The 19,576-nt window shown below is 47.1% G+C and overlaps 1 protein-coding gene across 1 annotated transcript in view; it reads right to left on the bottom strand.

The window, feature by feature from the left end:
- Nucleotides 1-3,239: 3,239 nt before the first annotated feature.
- LOC122544195 (basement membrane-specific heparan sulfate proteoglycan core protein-like) overlaps nucleotides 3,240-19,576 on the bottom strand; it is an 82,848-nt gene continuing 66,511 nt past the window's right edge. Inside the window, exons 15-18 of the mRNA XM_043683246.1 lie at nucleotides 17,899-18,195; nucleotides 16,475-16,597; nucleotides 6,375-6,503; nucleotides 3,240-3,268 (exon numbers count right to left, since the gene is read on the bottom strand). Coding sequence (XP_043539181.1) covers nucleotides 6,388-6,503; nucleotides 16,475-16,597; nucleotides 17,899-18,195 — 536 coding nt within the window. The 3' untranslated portion in view covers nucleotides 3,240-3,268; nucleotides 6,375-6,387. The remainder of the gene's footprint in view (nucleotides 3,269-6,374; nucleotides 6,504-16,474; nucleotides 16,598-17,898; nucleotides 18,196-19,576) is intronic.

The following is a 19,576-nucleotide window of genomic DNA, read 5'->3' as shown; positions in this document are numbered from 1 at the left end:
GGGGAAGCTGCTGCCAAATTGCATGCAGTCAGTGCTTACTGACATCACCCCAGGCCTCCACAATAATGTCAATAGCACTCTTGATGTTAAAGCTCTTCCAAAATTGAAGAACACTGTCCTTATTAAATCAGTTTCTTGAATGTGTGCCTTACATAATAAACTTTAAAAGCTGATTTTGTATCCTGGTCCATGGGTTGAGAGAAGTTATGTTTGGAGGTAGAAATAGCACTTTGATGTTTTCAGAAAGCTCACCAATGGTAGCAGGGTGGCTTGGCGCAGGATGAGGAGAGCTTTGAAATCCAAATTTTTTTTGCCTGCGATACAGTCTAAAAACATCTTTGAAAACAATTTCATCACGAGGACACTCATTGCTAACAAATAATAAAGAACAAATTAGAAATGGCATGTGTAAGAGTAATGCAGTCCTCAGGTATTATACAGGGCTTACCCAGGAAGTATACAAGCATATTCTTATCTTAGAGGGAGAGCAGTGAACATTCATTAGTTTAATGGTTTGGGGTGAAGCTGCTCAGCGTAGAGTAGTGCACCTCTCAAATGCTCTGATGGCAGCTGACATTGGTGCATGCGCAGAATGAAGCATGTGAAACGATTACCGCTGGAATCGCACTATTGCAGACAGAGGTAAATGTTCTCGAAAATACCATTCCCTAATTCTTCAGTGACATTATAGCCAAATTGCGTTACTGAAGCACGCTTTATGTGAGAACTACCCGTACTCATCTAGTAATATAATCCTTGCACTACCATCACCATACTCAGAGATTAAATACAGAATACCGAAACAAATCTCTCAGCTGTTACAGAGAGTTGACCAAGAGCAGTTTCCTCAGACTATAACTCTACAGCTGTAAACGTGACACTGATACTCATCCTGGTCTGTCTCCCTGAGGTCAGAGATCAGAACTGACCAGTTGCCATATTCCAGTTGATCTTTGAAAGTTATGTTCTGTTTCTGAACTGTGGGTCTTGTTTATAGAGCCATAGAGTCAAACACCATGGAAACAGACTTTCGGCCTAAATCATCCGCGCTGAGCAATTTCCCCAAACTGAACTCTCCCCATTTGCCTGTATTTGGCCCATATCCCTCTAAATGTTTCCTATCTATGTATCTGTCCAAGTGTCTTTTAAATGTTGCAATTGTACCGCTTTGACCACTTCCTTGTTCCGTGTACACTCCAACCTGTGTGTGAAAATCTTCCCCTCTAACCTTAAACCTCTGCCCTCTAGTTCTGAACTCCTCTTCTTTGGGGAAAAGGTGTTGGCTATTCACCTTATCTATACTCTCATGATTTTATTAAGCTCTTTCAGATCACCCCTCAGCCTCTGACACTTTGGGAAAACGTCCCAGTCTATCCAGACAATCCTTATAACTCAAACCCTCCAATCTCAATAATATCCTTGTCAGTCTTTTTTACACCCGCTGCAGTTTAATAACACACTTCCCATAGCAGGATGACTCGAATTGTATAAAGTATTCCAAAAGTGGTCGCAACAATGCTTTGTACCGACATAACATGACATCCCAACTTCTATATTCAATGATCTGACCAATGAAGGCAAGCGTGCTAAACACCTTCTTCACCATCCTGTCTATCTGTGCACTCTCAGTGCCCCACCATTAACTGTTTAAAACCTGTCTTGATTTGTCTTACCAAAATGCAACATCTCACAATTATCTTCTCAAATCATTACTCCCATAGACAAACTTTTGTACAGTTTCACTCTTGGTTTGTCCTCCCTCACATTACCCATAGATCAGAGACTGGGACATTCCCTTTGTAGGTACAAGGCAGCACAACCTGCTCCCCAAGGAACCCAGAAACTGGGACAGGCGAGTCACCTGGAAAAGATTGAAAGGATTTATCCACAGATAGAACCTCCCTGCTGGTACATTACATCCCAAGCTTCACATGGTTACACTGCGATGCTGGATTTACAAGAAGCTCTGATCAGTAACTCACTGCTTTCATTTCTGGGGGAAGGTTAAAGCTCAGACATTGAGGGTCTTCAACTAAAAGCAGCTTGTGCTGGATGTTTGTCAGCACTGAGCAGCTGGACAGCACTTTGAATCACATGTTTTGCATTGGAACATACGCTGGGAGGATATATCAGGATATTGGTCACATCTCTCTCCCCCCTGGGGGGCGGGGGAATCACAGATGGAGCAGGGGCACGATGTGAGGTGGAGCAGAATCCTGACACTGAAATCTAAAGACAGGAAAGGTTGTGTGTCTTTATAGGTGGGGATTCACTGTGAAAGGTGTTGTGGACAGATTGTGAGGACAGTCATGGATGAGTGCACCATACAGGGGTGAGGCAGAAGCTGATGGTGTGAAAGGGGCCGAGACAATGTAGATCCTCACCACCCTCCACCACTAACCTGTTGACCTTAATTTCCGCCCCCTCTTCCCGCCAGTACACTCAGAACTTGCCACCTCCCAGGACACAAAGCCCAGTCCCCAGTCCTGATGCCCCATACCTCATGCTCTTTAAGTCACAGTTGTTTGTTCTCAGGGTTGTCCTAGATTCCTGATCCCACTGCTGAAGACCCATCCCAGTGCCAGTGGATCCCAGTCTCCCCTCCTGAAGTCACTGAGTGTTGTTAAGTGTCAAGGTGCCACTGTTCCCATCCCAGGGGTTAATCTGAAGACATTAAGTGCCTTCCTTTCAGCTCCCTCTCATGATCACGGTGTGTAATGTGAGCCTACTGTGTCCCACTCCCTCAGTGGGTCCACTTGCAGCCCACACAGCACCTTAAAGCAAGAGGAATTCCTGATTCCCCCCACCCCCAGCCTTTGATCCCTGCTGAAATGTCCCAGCACTCACAGCACTGACCTGAAACAGCAATAATATCTGTACCTGGAGGACCATCAACTCGGTGTAAGATGCTCTTTGGTTAGCCCGAAACCTGTTGGTCTTCCAGAACAAGGAGCAGTGGGCAAAGACCACCGTCTGAGGAATTTCTGCAGATGTTAAATGAGGGTCCATTCAGTTATTGGGCTTTCCTAATGCCTCAACGCATGTAAATATAATCCTGTGTGAGTAAGAGAGGTATTTGGTTTGTCTGGATAGAGTCAAACTCCAATGTTTGTTTGTTTGATGTGCTACTGTGCAGAACCGAACTGCGTTTGAGACGATGTATATACACAAAGATTTTTTTATGAATAAAGTATATTTTTGAAATTAAAAGAAAAGCAACAACATTTAGCAGCAGCAGCGGGGGGAGTAGTTTCTGGGAGCTGTGTCGCTGCAACAAGAAAACAGTCAGTCCCTTTCCAACAGATTCACTGCCCGGAAAGTTTCCCCAGATCCCCCTCCCTCCCTCGGTGTCCCCCGGGTGGGAGACACTGACAGTAAGTACCTGCAGCTCCTTTCCCGGGACCGGGACCGGGACCGGGACTGCGATCAGGATCAGGGTCAGACACTGACAGGAGACCGAGAAGCTGCTGAGAAACATTTGGTAAAACTCCACGTTGGAGGGAGAGCGGATCGTGTCTCAGATACAGCCCAGAGCCGATACTGCAATGTCCCCCTGGATTCTCTCCCTCTCTCTCTCTCTGTCCTGGTCTTTAAAACTGGCGCCACTTCCGGGGGGGGAGGAGCTTGTTACAGACTGACCCACATTGTACTGTGAGATGGGAGGGATCAATCCCCTGGGTCTCACCTCCTCCCAACTCCCCGGCTCTGGACCCGCAGTTTTCCGGGAGTCCCCACCCGGATCAGTGTCTCACTCCAACCCCTTCAGGGGAAAAGCAGCTTTGACCTGGCTTTTCCCGACAGGGTTCGACACCCGGATCCCTCATTCCTCCCCCCTCTCTCCCTGTGAGAATGGGAGAGTCACAAAATGAATGAACCAGAGCGGGTCATTCTAACACAGCAAGCTCCTCGGATGCTGCCTGAAGTGCTGTGCTCTTCCAGCACCACCAATCCAGAATCTGGTCTCCAGCATCTGCAGTCACTGTTTTTACATGCTCCACTGCCTGTCCTCGGCACGCTGCAGTGTTCCAGTGAACCACAGTGAAAACTAGAGGGACAACATCTCATCGTGACACTTTACAGCCTTCTGGGCTCAATCCTGAGTTCAACACCTTCAGATTATGAGGAGAAAGTGAGGGCTGCAGATGCTGGAGATCAGAGCTGAAAATGTGTTGCTGGAAAAGCACAGCAGGTCAGGCAGCATCCAAGGAGCAGGAGAATCGACGTTTCGGGCATAAGCCCTTCTTCAGGAATGAGGAAGGTGTGCCAAGCAGGCTAAGATAAAAGGTAGGGAGGAGGGACTTGGAGGAGGGACGTTGGGAATGCGATAGGTGGGAAGGAGGTTAAGTTGAGGGTGATAGGCCGGAGAGGGAGTTGGGGCAGAGAGGTCAGGAAGAAGATTGCAGGTCAAGAAGGTGGTGCTGAGTCCAGGGTTGGGACTGAGATAAGGTGGGGGGAGGGGAAATGAGGAAGCTGGAGAAATCTGAGTTCATCCCTTGTGGTTGGAGGGTTCCCAGCCTTTTACCTTAGCCTGCTGGACACACTTTCCTCATTCCTGAAGAAGGGCTTATGCCCGAAACGTCGATTCTCCTGCTCCTTGGATGCTGCCTGACCTGCTGCGCTTTTCCAGCAACACATTTTCAGCTCCTTCAGATTATGAGCCCACTTCTTCCCTTTCTTTTAACTTGACCTGTTGCACTTGCTGTCACCATGTCCTCTCTCCCCTCACCCCAGTGGGTCTGTCTGGTCTCTCCAGTCTGGCAGTTAGACACACCCATTGTTCTGCCTTTCTGACGTTTACCTAATCTAAACTATCGACATCCTTTCTCCCCCGCACTCCAACTCCTTCCCCCACCCCCACAGCATAAATGCTGCCCCCCCCACTCCCAACCACACTTCAGTTCTGATGAAGGGTCACCAAGACTCGAAATGTTAGCTTACTCTCTCTCCATGGCTGCTGCCTGACTTTGCTGTGGTCTCTAGCATTAGTTGTTTTCAGTACAAATGTCAGTATCTGCAGTAATTTGAATGTTGCAGGAAGAGCAGATTTGAGTCTCAGCCAGAAACAGCCTATACTCACGTTGATCATAAATGTCATGATCTCTGAGTAATTCAGTGCTTTTCGAAGCTAAACCTTTGTGTTTTGAAGTGCAAATCAAACTGGGGATTCGCCCGGCTTTTCGGGACGCCTGGTCTTTCTGGGCTGTGGGGCTGCTCTGTCTCTTTTTATTGTTGGGGGTGACCCTCTGTACGCCTTCATCATCAGAGGAGCTGCTGATGTGTTTGGCATGCTTTTCTTTTCCAGTTGTTTCTCACCGATATTCACTCCCCTGTCTCTTTCATTTCATGTTCCTCCATTGAGACTGTCAGTTCATCTGGAGGATGAGTCAGTTATTGTGCCTCCACACTGACTAGCTTTTCCTCCTCTCCAGACTATCCCTCTTTCTGGGTGCCCCTTGTTTCAGTTTTCTTGCTGGGGTAAGGGGGTGGCACCTTACCTGATGAAGGAGCAGCGCGTCATAAAGTAGTGATTCTAAATAAACCTGTTGGACAATAACCGGGTGTTGTGTGATCTTTAACCTTACCTCAATGCAGAATACCCAACAGTTCGCCCACACCACGGGGATGCAGGGAGTCCTCAGTGACAACTCCGCGAGTGAATGGACATTGAGTCTACGGGTCAGTCCATAAGCTCTCAAAATAGGTTTTAAAATTGCCGATATCAATGTCCTTCGTGTTGTACAGTTGTAGAGTTATAGAGCTGTACAGCACGGAAACTGACCCTTTGGTCCAACCCGTCCATGCCGACCAGATATGCTAAATTAATCTCATCCCATTTGCCAGCACCTGGCCCATATCCCTCTAAACCCTTCCTATTCATTTACCCATTCAGATGCCTTTTAAATGTTGTAATTGTACCAGCCTCCACCACTTCCTCTGGCAGCTCATTCTATGCACGCACCACCCTCTGTGCAAACCTTAGGTCCCTTTTAAATCTTTCCCCTCTCGCCCTAAATCTATGCCTTTAGTTCTGGACTCCTCCACCCTGGGAAAAAGACTTTGTCTGTCTACCCTATCCATGCCCCTCATGATTTTATAAACCTCTATAAGGTCACCCCTCGGCCTCCTACACTCCAGAGAAAACAGCCCCAGCCTGTTCAGCCTCTCCCTATAGCTCAAATCCTCCAACCCTGGCAACGTCCTTGTAAATCTTTTCTGAACCCTTTCAAGTTTCACAACATCCTTCCAACAGGAAGGAGACCAGAATTGCTCACAATATGCCAACAGTGGCCCAACCGATGTCCTGTACAGCCGCAACATGACCTCCCAACTCCTATAGTCAATGCTCTGACCAATAAACGAAAGCATATAAATACCTTCTTTACTATCCTATATACTTGTGACTCTGTGGGACTTGATTGGCAGGACCTGCTGGAGGGAGATGACATTTTGCTTCTGGCACGTAGCATGTGGGAATCCTTGAGGAAAAGTATCAGCACCCTCATCTACAATTGAATTGAATTGAATTTATTGTCACTTGTACCAAGGCACAGTGAAAAGCTTTGTCAAGGGGAAGGGGAAATGGAGGTAATTAGAAATTAGCTATCAATTTCACTGCTGAATTCTGATTAAAAAGACCTATGTAAGGTCATTGCCAACCAGGTCAGGTCTACTTGGGATAGGTGATCCACCCTGACCAAACCTGTGCTCTACTCGGCAGGACGATGTCTGAGACCCTCATGTTCCTCAGGGATACAATCGCCTACGTGCAGGACAGTTGGGTGGATGCTTGCCTCATCAGCCTGGACCGAGAGAGGGCCTTTGACAGGATATTGCACACCTACATGTGGGACCTGCTGACCATTAATGGGCTCTGGGGAGGGAATTTGTAACTGGATCCAACTGTTCTACACCAACATTGTTAGCGTAGTCTCAATCAAAGGCTGGGAATCAAAAAGCTTGCCGATCAGATCCGGAGTCAGGCAGGGCTGCCCAGTCTCTCCTGCTTGTGTGTGTGTTGTATAGAGCCCTCTGCTGAGTCCATCAGGAAGGATGTGAGCCTCAGAGGAGCGATTATTCCAGGCAGCGGCGGCCAGCAGGTCAAAGCCTCCCTGTAAATGGATGACGTTGCCATTTTCTGCTCAGATCTTCTGTCAGTGCACAGACTAATGGGAATCTGTGACCAGTTCAAACTGGCCTCAGGAGCCAAGGTAAATTGAGGTATGAGCAAGGCCATGTTCTTTAGGAACTGGGTCGACCGATCCTTTAGTAGAAAGTGAGGACTGCAGATGTTGGAGAGTCAGAATCAAAAACTGTGACGTTGGAAAAACCAAAGGAGGTCCGGCAGTAACTGAGGAGCAGGAGAGTTGACGTTTCGGCAGAAGCCCTCATTAGGAATGTGGAGGGGGAAGTGCTGACAGATAAATTGGCGGGAGGGGGGGAGGGTGCTGGTGCCGGGGAATCCTTTATCCCATTCACAATTGGGACAGATTACCTGAAGGTGCAGTTCCTGCAGAATGGAGGACAGCTAATGTCACTCCAAAATTCAAAAAGAGAGGGAGAGAGAAACCAGGGAATTATAGATCAGTAAGCCTAATTTCGGTAATGGGGAAAATTCTCGAATCCATTCTCAAGGACTTTATAGCAGTGTATTTAGAAAGCAGTGGCAGAGTCAGCATGGACTTACGAAGGGGAAATCATGCTTGACAAATCTGTTGGAATTCTATGAGATGTAACTCAGTGACAAGGGGGAGCCAGTTGATGTGGTATATTTGGACTTTCAGAAAGCGTTTGACAAAGTCTTGCATAAGAGATTATTGTGCAAGATTAAAGCGCATGAGACTGGGGGAAGTGTACTGAGATGGAGGGAAAACTGGCAGAGTGGAAACAAAGGGTAAGAACCCTCCAACCCCAGCTACATCCTTGTAAATCTTTTCTGAACCCTTTCAAGTTTTGCAACATCCTTCCTGCTTGCAAAGAGACCAGAATTGAACACAGTATTCTTCAGGTGTGCAACACACGCTCTGTTGTTCTAGGTGATGCAGGTGTGGCCCATTTCCTGAAACTGTGCTATTGTATTCACCTGAGCCACCATGCACGTCATCTGGAGGTCTAAGATTGACCATGTCTGCAGGGACTCCATGTACGAAACGCTGGATAAGGGAGGGGCAACAAGGTACCCAACGTCATCCTCATCCTGATGGCCACCTCTGTGTGTGGCTGCATCAAGCTGTGTGTAGATTCTCAGTATGCAAACACCAAGATGTTTGTACCTTCCCTGGTGTTGCGAAGGACAGGACTGACCTCTTTGCCATGGAGTGTTCCAAATAGTTGGTCCGTTCCATATCACCTGTCCTTTGTGAAGAAATTTGCAAAGGGAAACACATTTGACCACAAGTCCACCAGGAAATGGTCAGCACGTAGCATTCTTGAGAACCTGGGGGAAAAGGAAAGGCTGAATCCTGCCATGTGGTTCCCTGAGCAGACTGTCAAAGTGACTTGGCAGAATGCCTCATCACCAAAACTTCCCAACAGGCACCAAGACATCGCTTGGCAGTGTTGGGAAAGGCAGTACCAGTGAGGTCCTTCATGTACACCCGGTCAGTCTGTGTCACCTCAGGCTGCCCTTGAAGGTACTGTGGGGTGTAGAGACTATCACATGTCTCCTTCTGGAATGTGCCTTTGTTGAGGAAGTCTGGAGAAAGATGCAGTGGTTTTTGTTGAGATTCATCCCAAGCACCTACATGACACAGGACTCTGTGCTCTACAGTCTGTACCCTGGGACGCACAACAAGACAAACATCGACTGTGCCTGGAGGACCATCAGCTCAGTGAGAGACACTCTTTGGCTTTTTCCCAAGATGGAGAGGTCAATTACTCAGGGACACAGGTAAATGTACAGGGTGAGGGGGGAATTTAAGAGATGTATGAGGCAAGTTTTTCGCTCAAAGGGTGGTGAATGTCTGGAATACACTGCAAGAATGGTGGTGGAAGCAGCCACAACATCAGTATTCAAGAAGGACCTGGGCATATACATGAATAGGAAGGGAATTGAGGAATACGGATAGTATGGAGCGCAAAATGTGTCAGCACAGGCATGGAGGGCTGAAGGGTCTGTTCCTGTGCTTCTTTGTTCTTTGTACACACGCAAGCACGCAAACTCTCTCTATCTCTCTCACACACACACACAGCACGGTGTCTCAGTGGTTAGCACTACTGCCTCACACCATCAGGGACCCGAGTTTGATTCCACCCTCGGGCGACTGTCTGAGTTTGCACATTTTCCCCGTGTCTGCATGGGTTTCCTCTGGGTGCTCCAGTTTCCTCCCACAGTCCAAAGATGTGCAGGTTGGTGTGGACAGACCATGCTAAATTGTCCCGTAGTGGTAGGGGATGTGAAGGTTAGGTGGATTGGCCATGCTAAATTACCCTGCAGTGTCCAGGCTTGTGTAGACCAGGTGGGTTAGCCTTGGGAGGTGCAGGGATAGGACAGGGGGTGGGTCTAGATGTGATGCTCTCCAGAGGTTCAGTGTGGACTTGATGGGCCAAATGGCCTGCTTCTACACTGTAGGGATTCTATTATTATATAAGCGAGACACACATACACACACAAAGTAATGTGCACACTCACACCCTTATACAAACTCATACACTGATGTACACCCTTTGTTGAAAGACCAATGAGGAAGGACTGTAATATTACAGTGAGAGGTCAGAGGTTTAGAGGGGGACTTGAAGAATTGATTTGCACCCAGCGGGTGATGAGGTCCAGAATGCACTGCCTCGGAGGGGAGTTGGGGGGGGGGGGGGATCCTCCCAAACTTTACAAAGTACTTGGATGATCACTCGAAGGGTCAGAACATCCAAGGCTGCAGAGTGTGGGAAAGCGGGACCGGTGTACTCACTCAATGGGCCGAGGGGCTTGTTCTGGACTTCCCGAATGTGGAGTCGATAAGACCGTTCCATGGGTTAACTTTGACAGGCTGAACTGGAATAGCTGTGGCACAGACGTGCATAGGAAGGGGAAGTTGAGTGAGGAAGACCAATGGGCAGGAAGCAGAACCGGATGGTGCTGGCGGCTTTGCACAGTGTTCTCCAACCAAGGCTGGAAATGAAGTCAGGAGCTGGGTGGTCCTAACTGGGCCATCAAACTGGTCTCATAATTCTTTCAGTTTGGAAACCAATAAAAATGATCGTTCACAAACACATTGAGATAAAAACAGTTTTGTTGATCCCATGTGAACTTAAAATCATTCACATTTCATGCAGTTTCCTTCTAGACAGAAAAGGCTTATTCTTTTGCAGTTTCTGAGTAAATGCCTTAAACCATACCGTACAATGTAATTCTACTGTCTCTACATCTCAAATAAAGTTCAGCATTTGAAAATTGAACGGTAAAGCAGATAAAATGTTCAGGCCGGTACATTATCTTAACAGTGAGAGGTTACGGAGCTCTGAGGTGCAGAGAGAACTGAGTGAGCTTTTTCTTATTATTCATTCACAGGATGAGGTTGTCACTGGCTGGGCTAGCATTTATTACCCAGAGGGCATTCAACAGTCAACCACATTGCTGTGGGTCTGGAGTCACATGTAGGCCAGACCAGGTAAGGATGGCAGTTTCCTTCCCTGAAGGACATTAGTGATGCAGGTGGATTTTTCCAACAATGGATTCATGGTCAGCATTGGACTCTTAATTCCAGATTTTTATTGAATTCAAATTCCACCATCTGCCATGGCAGGATTCAAACCCAAATCCCCAAATCTGGGTCTCTGGATTAACAGTCCAGCCATAATACCGCATGGCCATTGCCTCCCCACTAGATTCATGGACTCAGCTCATGAATCCCAGAAGGTTAGTTTGCAGGGACAGTGAGTAATCAGGAGAGCCAGCAGGCTGTTATGGTTTACTGTGAAAGGAGATTGAATGCAAGATTCAGGAGTTTATCCTTCAGTTCTACATGATGTGGAGTGCCGGTGTTCGACTGGGGTGAACAAAGTTAAAAATCACACATCAAAACCTGTTGGATTATAACCTGGTGTTGTATGATTTTTAACTTCAGTTCTACAGTTCATCCTTGTCTCTGCATCCAGGGTACTGTGCAGTACTGCTCCCCATCCTTGCAGAAGGATGTCAATGTTGGGGAAGCAGTTCAGAGAAGGTTTACCAGACTAATCCCTGGAATAATGAGGAAGAGGCTACTTAGGCCAGGCCACTGTATCCTCTGGAGTTTTGAAAATTCAGAGGCAACTGAATTGGCATGGATAAGGGGGAACGTGACTGGGTGGATATGGAGAGGTTGTTTCCCCTCGTGTGTGTGCAAATCTGGGACCAGAGGGGTATCGTCTCCGAGTAAAGGCAAAGACAGAGATGGGAAGAATTTCTTATCTCCGAGGGGGAATGAATCTGTGGAATTCTTTCCCACAGAGGCTAGATCATTGACTGTATTGAAGGCTGAGATTTTTAATCAGGAAGGGGATTTGAAAGTGAGGTGTGGAAAGTGGAGTTGAGGATGATCAGATCAACAGTGATCTCATTAAATGGTGGGACAGAGTGGAGGGGCTGAATGACCTAATTCTGCTCTGATTTTCTGTCTGGTCAACAATTGGAAAAAGGTAAACATTAAAAAGGCAAATGGAGGGTAGAGAAAATGACAAAGTTCCCCTAATGTTTAAGGACAATTTGATTCTGTTCTTCCTGCATTTTCTTTTGTAAAAACATGATTTATATTCAAGTTCTGGAACTGATTGAACATGGCTGGGCTGGAAAACAACGAGGTAAAAACAATGACTGCAGATGCTGGAAACCAGATTCTGGATTAGTGGTGCTGGAAGAGCACAGCAGTTCAGGCAGCATNAAGGTGATAGGTCAGGGAGGAGGGTGGAGTGGATAGGTGGAAAAGAAGATAGGCAGGTAGGACAAGTCATGGGGACAGTGCTGAGCTGGAAGTTTGGAACTAGGGTGAGGTGGGGGAAGAGAAAATGAGGAAACTGGTGAAGTCCACATTGATGCCCTGGGGTTGAAGTGTTCCGAGGCGGAAGATGAGGCGTTCTTCCTCCAGGCGTCTGGTGGTGAGGGACGACGGTGAAGGAGGCCCAGGACCTCCATGTCCTCAGCAGAGTGGGGGGGGGGGAGTTGAAATGTTGGGCCATAGGGCGGTGTGGTTGACTGGTGCTGGTGTCCCGGAGATGTTCCCTAAAGCGCTCTGCTAGAAGGCAAACTTGAGCTTGCAATTAGGAGGTGCTGCCTCCTTTTGGTAAAACAAACTAGGACAGGATATACACATTTAATGGTAAGGTCCTGGAGAGTTTTATTGAACAAAGAAACCTTGGAGTGCAGGTTCAGAGTTCCTTGAAAGCGGAGTCGCAGGTTGACAGGATAGTGAAGAAAGTATTTGGTACTCTCGCCTTTATTGATGAGTCATTGAGTATTAGAGTTGGGGGGTCAAGTTGTGGCTGCACAAGACATTGATGAGGCCACTTTTGGAATACTGCATTCAATTCTGGTCTCTCTGCTATAAAAAAGATGTCAAACTTCAAAGGGTTCAGAAAAGATTTACAAGGATTATGATTAGATTTCCTACAGTGAAGGATGTTAGAGGGTTTGAGCTGTGGGGGAGAGGCTGAACAGGCTGGGGCTACTTTCCCTGGAGTGTTGGAGGCTGAGGGGTGACCTTACAGAAGTTTATAAAATCATGAAGGGCATGGATAGGGTGAATAGTCAAGGTCTTTTTTCCCCACTGGGTAGGGGAGTCCAAAACTAGGTTTAAGGTGAGAGGGGAAAGATTTAAAAGGCACTTAAGGGGCAACTCTTTTAAATGGTGCATGTATGGAATGAGCTGCCAGAGGAAGTGGTGGAGGCTGGTACAATTACAGCATTTAAAAGGCATCTGGGTGGGTATATGAATAGGAAGGGTTCAGAGGGATATGGGCCAAATGCTGAGAAATTGTTCTCGATTAATTTAGGATATCTGTAAGTCCATACTGTCCTTGCTGTATATCTTTCTTTATGACTCTAAATGGGACTAGGTTAATTTAGGATATCTGGTCAGCATGGACGAGTTGGACCAAAGGGTCTGTTTCAGGGCTGTACATCTCTGACTCTGTGAGACAAAGAGCTGGGTTCTAGATTAATGACATTGACATTTCAAGAAGCTCATTGTCTTGCCCTTGACTGAGAAATTCACGAGGAAGATGAAACTGATGAGGAAACGGCATGCATAATGAATGGGAGGAGAGCGCTCGTAGCTCTGATCGCTGAGGGAGGGTTGTTTCAATGGAGGATACACCAGCTGCCGATGTCCAATAGTTAACTCCCAAGCTTTGCCTCAATCTTCAAACCTTGGCAATCAGTTGAAGGCATTGCGCCTCCTGGTGGAAACCAACCAGAGAAAGGGCTGCCACCTCACGCCCATCTGGAGGCAGTGCTCAGTCAGGTGTCCCGCATTCACGTAGCCACCTCAGCAGAGGTGGGATTGAATCTCACGGTTGCATCCTCAGGCAAATGACCAACAGACAAGAGAAGCAGGGTAAGCTGTCGCAAGCTGAGATCTTCCAGCGCTTAAGACTCAATGTCTGTGCTGTAGACTGGATTGATAATATCAAACTCTTCAGCATGTCCCTCCAATCTGAAATGACCTTGAGAGGACAGAATGCAAAGGACAATGAGTTTGGCTTGAGATAAGTTAAACACTGATCCCCAAACTAGCTCCGACATCAAATCCATTATTTCTCTGAACCATCTTTTCAAAACTGAAATGTCACTTTGGATCGGAGAGAAACAGACCTGAGACAGGTAATCTCTTAGAGAGTCATAGAGTTGTACAGCATGGAAACAGACCCTTTGGAACAACTCATCCATATAGCTGACCAGATATCCTAAAGTAACCTAGTCCCATTTTCCAGCATTTGCCCGTATCCCTCCAAACCCTTTCTATTCTTAAATCCATCCAGATGCCTTTTAAATATTGCAATTATATCAGCCTCCACTATTTCCTCTCGCAGCTCATTCGCAATGTCTGCATGAAAAAGTTGCCCCTTAGGTCCCTTTCCTCTCTCACCTTAAACATATGCCCTCTAGTTTCAGAATCCCCCTACCCTGAGGAATAGACCTTGGCTATTCACCCTATCCATGCCCTTCATGATTTCAATAAGATCACCCCTCAGCCTCTGATGGTCCAGTGAAAGTGGGCCCTGCATATTCAGCCTCTCCCTATAGCTCAAACCCTCCAACCCTGGCAAGATCCATGTAAAACATTTCTAAACTCTTTCAAGTTTCGCAGCATCTTTCCTATAGTAGGGAGGCCAGAACTGAACACAGTATTCCAAAGGTGTCCTCACGAATGTCCTGTACAGCCGCAACATGACCCTCCCAACTCCTGTACTGAATGCAATGACCAATAAGGGCAAGCATACCAAACACTTTCCTCATTATCCTATCTACCTGTGACTCTACTTTCAAGGAGCTATGAATCTGCACTCCAAGATCTCTTTTGTTCGGCCATACTTCCCAGGACCACGTCTTGACGTGAATAGAGAACTGGATGGCAGACAGGAAGCAGAGAGTTGGGTCCTTTTCAGAGTGGCAGGCAGTGACGGGTGTGGTACCGCCAGGTTCAGTGCTGGGACCCAAGCCATTTGCAATATACATGCACAATTTGGACAAAGGAATTGAGTGCCAGATCTCCCCATTTGCAGACGATACTAAGCTGGATGGCACTAAAGAGGCTGCCAGAAGCTGCAGGGTGACTTGGACAGACTGGCTGAGTGGGCAAATACAATATAATGTGGGTAAATGTGAGGTTATCCACTTTGGTCACAAATGCGGGAAGGCAGATTGTTATTTGGAAACAGTGAGGTGCAATGAGCCCTGGGTGTCATGGTGGAACAGTCGCTGAAGGTTGGCATGGAGGTGCAGCAGGCAGTGAGGAAAGCTAATGCTGCCCTTCATAGTAAGAAGATTGGAGTATAGAAGTACAAGCCTTGGTGGGGCCACACTTTGTGTAGCATGTGCAGGTTGGGTCTCCTAGTCTGAGTAACGACATTCTTGCTGTTGAAGGAGTCCAATGAAAGCTCATCAGACTGATTCTCGGGAAGCCAGAACTGACATGAAGAAAGACTGGATCGACTGGGCTCGTATTTGTTGGAATTTAGAAGAATAAGGGGGAATCTCCTAGAAACATCTGCAATCCTGTTAGAACTGGACAGATTAGATGCAGGAAGAATGTTCCTGATATTGGGAACCCAGGGAATCATACCATAGGAATAAGGGGGAAGCCATTCAGGACTGAAATGAGGAAGAATTTCTTTACTCAGAAAGTTTTGAACTTGTGGAATTCTCTCCCATCGACAGCCGTTGGGGCCAGTTCATTAGATATATTCAAGAGGGAGTTGAACGTAGCCCTTGCAGCTAAAGGGATCAAGAGGTATGGAGACAGTGTGGGAGTTTGGAGACTGAAATTGCATGATCCTATTGAACAGTAGTGCAGGCTTGAAGGGCCGATTGGCCTAATCTTGCACCTATTTTATATGTTTCTATGTTAACTCTGACACCCCCAGCAGGCTGCTACCATCAAACACATCAGCCCATGTCTTGATCTTCGAGATCCACTGTGCATTTTGTGATCCAGTGATGAACTTGTGTTGAATTTCAGCTTAGGGCTTTAGTCCCACACATGGCCCAGTGATGTGAGTCTTTCTCCCGGTTAATGCTTTGATTGAATCAATGATCATTTCTGGGAAAGCACAGGCACAGCAGGCAATGAGGAAGGCAAATGGGATGTTGGCCTTCATAGTCAGAGGGCTTGTGTCTGGGAGCAGGAATGTCCTGCATCGATTGTTCAGGACAAAACTGTCCCCCAGATTATCGCCTGTGTGGTTTCGGGGGTGTCCATATCTGAGGAGGGACATTCTGCAGGGAGCACAGTGAAGGTTTCCCAGACTGGTTCCTGGGTGACAGACGAAGAGAGGCCGAAGAAGGTTAAGATTATATTCACTGGAGTTTAAAAGAACAAGGGGTTGGAATCTCATAGGGAATTCTAACAGCAGTAAAAGCAAGAAGGATATTCCTAACGACCAAAGGGACAGTCCAGAATCAGTCTAAAGGAGACTGGGCAGGACTAAAATGAGGTCTTCACCCAGAGAGTGGGGGAGCCTGTGGAATTCTCTGCCACCGAATGCAGGCCGGGATAGAACATTGAATGTCATTCAGGGAGGAGTTGGATGGCGTTCTTAGGAGCGAAAGCAGGGGGAGGAAGGGACTGAATTGGAAAATTCTTGTGAATAGAGGGAACAGTTTAGAAGGTCTGAATGGCCAAATCCCACTCCCACTTTCTATGTTTTACAGTCATAGAGATGTACAGGATGGAAATAGACCCTTCAGTCCAACCTGTCCATACTGACCGGATTACCTAAACTAATCTAGTCCCATTTGCCAGCGCTTGGCCCGCTTTGATTCCACAAGACAAAATCATTGCTTTACCTTGCTTCGACTTGTTTCGAGCTCGGATTGCAAGAACAACTGTGAGAACTGCTGCCAACAAGGCCACAGCGATGACATAGTAATATCGTGGGACCGCATGCCTCCCAGATGGCTTCCTGAATTCTGGATTGGACAAAGACATTTTAGTAACTTCTTCTGTTCGTCTCCTCTACCCGCAACTTGACTCCAAATTTGTGCCACACATAATCGGTTAAATCAACGCGTGACATTTATAGAGGCAGGTTGATCCTGAAATTTCACAAGATGCTTGTCAGACCTTAGCTGGAGTATTACAAGCAGTTATGGGCCCCACATTGTAGGGAAGATGTAAATGCATTGGAGAGAGGAGCCCTGTCCCTAGTTGCCCCCTTGAGAAGCAGCCTTCTTGAGCCACTGCAGTTCCATGTGTTGTAGGTAGATCCACAATGCCCTAAGGGAGGGGATTCCAGGATTTTGATGCTGGAGGAACAGTGATATATTTCCAAGTCAGGGTGGGGAGTGGCTCAGTGGGAAACTTGCAGGAGTATGTTCCCATGTATCTGCTGCCCTTGCTTGTCTTTCTAAATTGAAGTGTTCGTGGGCCTGGAAGGTGCTGACCGAGGATTTTTGGTGATTTTCTGCAGTGCATCTTGTAAATGGTACACACTGCTGCTACTGACCATTGGTGGTGGAGGGAGGGGATGTTTGTGGATGTGGGGCCAATGAAGCGGGGGCTGCTATGTCCCATTGAGCTTCTGGAATGTTGTCAGAGCTGCACCCATCCAGGCAAGTGGGGAGTTGTCTCACTTGTGCTTTGTTGATGTTGGCACAGGCTTTGTGGGGGGAAGAGTCAGGAGGTGAGTTACTCACAGCAGGATTCTAGGCCTCTGACCTGCTCTTGTAGCCACCATGTCTATGTGGCAAGTCTAGTTCAGTTTCTGGTCAATGGTAATCCCCAGGATGTTGATCGTGGGGGGATTTCAGTGATGGTGACACCATTGAATGTCAAGGGGGCACAGATAGACTCTCTCTTATTGGAGATGGTCATTGCCTGGTGTTTGTGTGGCGTGAATGTTACTTGCCACTTGTGAGCCCAAGCCTGAATATTGTCCAGATCTTGTTGCATTTGGACATGGAATTTTTCAGTATCTGAGGAATTGTGAATGATGCTGAACATTATGGAACCGTCAGCAAACACATAAACAACCCTCGATGCAATATCACCCAATATTGCAGACGTGTCAATTTCACCATCGACCCATCAATCTCGCCCAACCACCACACTCAATCCAAACAGTTTCTCCCCCAGCCAATGATTTCGCCTTTTGCACCTTCCTCCTGCCCTATGACACCTGCTCTCCCACCGTTGGGGTTAACCTATTCAACCGTTTCATCAATTACACCTTCCTGTTGGGGAGCCCGGTTATTGCCTCCATCCTACTCACCACTGACGGTCACCTGCATGCTTTCGCTGAAGATGGATGCCAACACCGTCCCGTTGACCGTCAGGTTGTAGCCACAGGAATAGTTCCCTGCATCGTCCTGGCTCACATCGGCGATGATGAAGGTAACAGAACCATCTGCCTTCCATACCGTCCAGTAGTGAGGCAAGGAAGTGGTGCCATCCCTCTGCAGAAAGAACTCTTCACTGGGCTGACTCCCCTCGCTGAGGCAGGTTATCGAGAGGTTCCCTCCAATCTCATCCACCGCCGACACTCCAGTTATCACCGGCTTCACCGCCTCTGAAAGTGAAAAAAACAGGTGAGAGAGTGCGGGATCGCAAATTCCGACAGTGTGGCCCAACCCCTTCCCAATCTGTGACCAGGACTGGCAGAGGCATCCTTTCCATTTGACACGACCAGACAAGAATTTGAAAACCTCCATGAGGGAGGTTGGTTATGGGTTTTGGAAAATACAGGTAGAGTCAGTTATAGTTTTGGGAATTCAGATGGACTCAGTCACCATTCCAGTCAACACAGATGGAATTGGTTAGAGTTTCAGGCAATCACCTGACAATTTTGTGAAGGCACAGATCAGTGGAATGATTATCGAGCTGGCAAATGACAATTCTTTTTCGATATATCCCATAACCCTGTCCGACTGTCCATGTGTGAGTTAGGTTTCATCCTCAAACAAGATTGAGCTTTAATTGATTATGTTAATTAGATTGCCTTGTGGTTTATCTGTGTTATAGAATCATAGAGATGTACAGCATGGATACAGACCCTTCAGTCCAACCCGTCCATGCCTGACCAGATATCCCAATCCAATCCAGTCCCACCTGCCAGCACCTGGCCCATATCCCTCCTACTAAAGTTGCGTTCAAGATGATAAATTCTTAATTTTTGTTTAAGTGACAAACTTGATGCCCAAGATCCGTTATTCAAAAAGCCTGTTTGGGGACAATTGAGCAATTTGGAGTGCCGTTCAATGTTGTAATTTCACTGTGTTGCATCTCCAGTGAAAGGGAGGCTGATTTGGTTCAGCTTGTTGTCCATGTATTGGACTCAATTTGCCTTTAGTTTATCTGTGTTCTGCTAAAGTCTCACTCTATATAATACATTTTTAATTTGTGTTTAAATTATAAACTTGGCACCCAAGATCTGTTATTTGTAAAGAGGGTGTCATTTGGGGTGGCTCAGTGGTTAGTGCTGCTGCCTCATAGCGTCAGGGGTTTGTGTTTGATTCCAGCCCCTGTGTGGAGTTTGTACATTTTCCCCCGTGTCTGCGTGGGTTTCCTCTGGGTGGTCTGGTTTCCTCCCACAGTTCAAAAGGTGGATTGGCCATGCTAAATTGCCCTGTAGCATCCAGGGATGTGCAGGTTAGCATGGATTGGCCATGCCAAATTGTCCCATAGTATTCAGGGATGTGCAGATTAGGGTGGATTGGCCATGCCAAATTGTCCCATAGTGTCCAGGGATGTGCAGATTAGGGTGGATTGGTCATGTTAAATTGTCGAGGAGAAAGTGAGGTCTGCAGATGCTGGAGATCAGAGCCGAAAATGTGTTGCTGGAAAAGCGCAGCAGGTCAGGCAGCATCCAGGGAACAGGAGAATCGACGTTTCGGGCATAAGCCCTTCTTCAGGAATGAGGAAAGTTTGTCCAGCAGGCTAAGATAAAAGGT

The sequence above is a fragment of the Chiloscyllium plagiosum genome, chromosome 47 (assembly GCF_004010195.1).
Source record: "Chiloscyllium plagiosum isolate BGI_BamShark_2017 chromosome 47, ASM401019v2, whole genome shotgun sequence".
Lineage (NCBI taxonomy): Eukaryota > Metazoa > Chordata > Chondrichthyes > Orectolobiformes > Hemiscylliidae > Chiloscyllium > Chiloscyllium plagiosum.
Note: the sequence above shows the minus strand (reverse complement) of the source record. Positions and strands in the feature narration are given on the sequence as shown.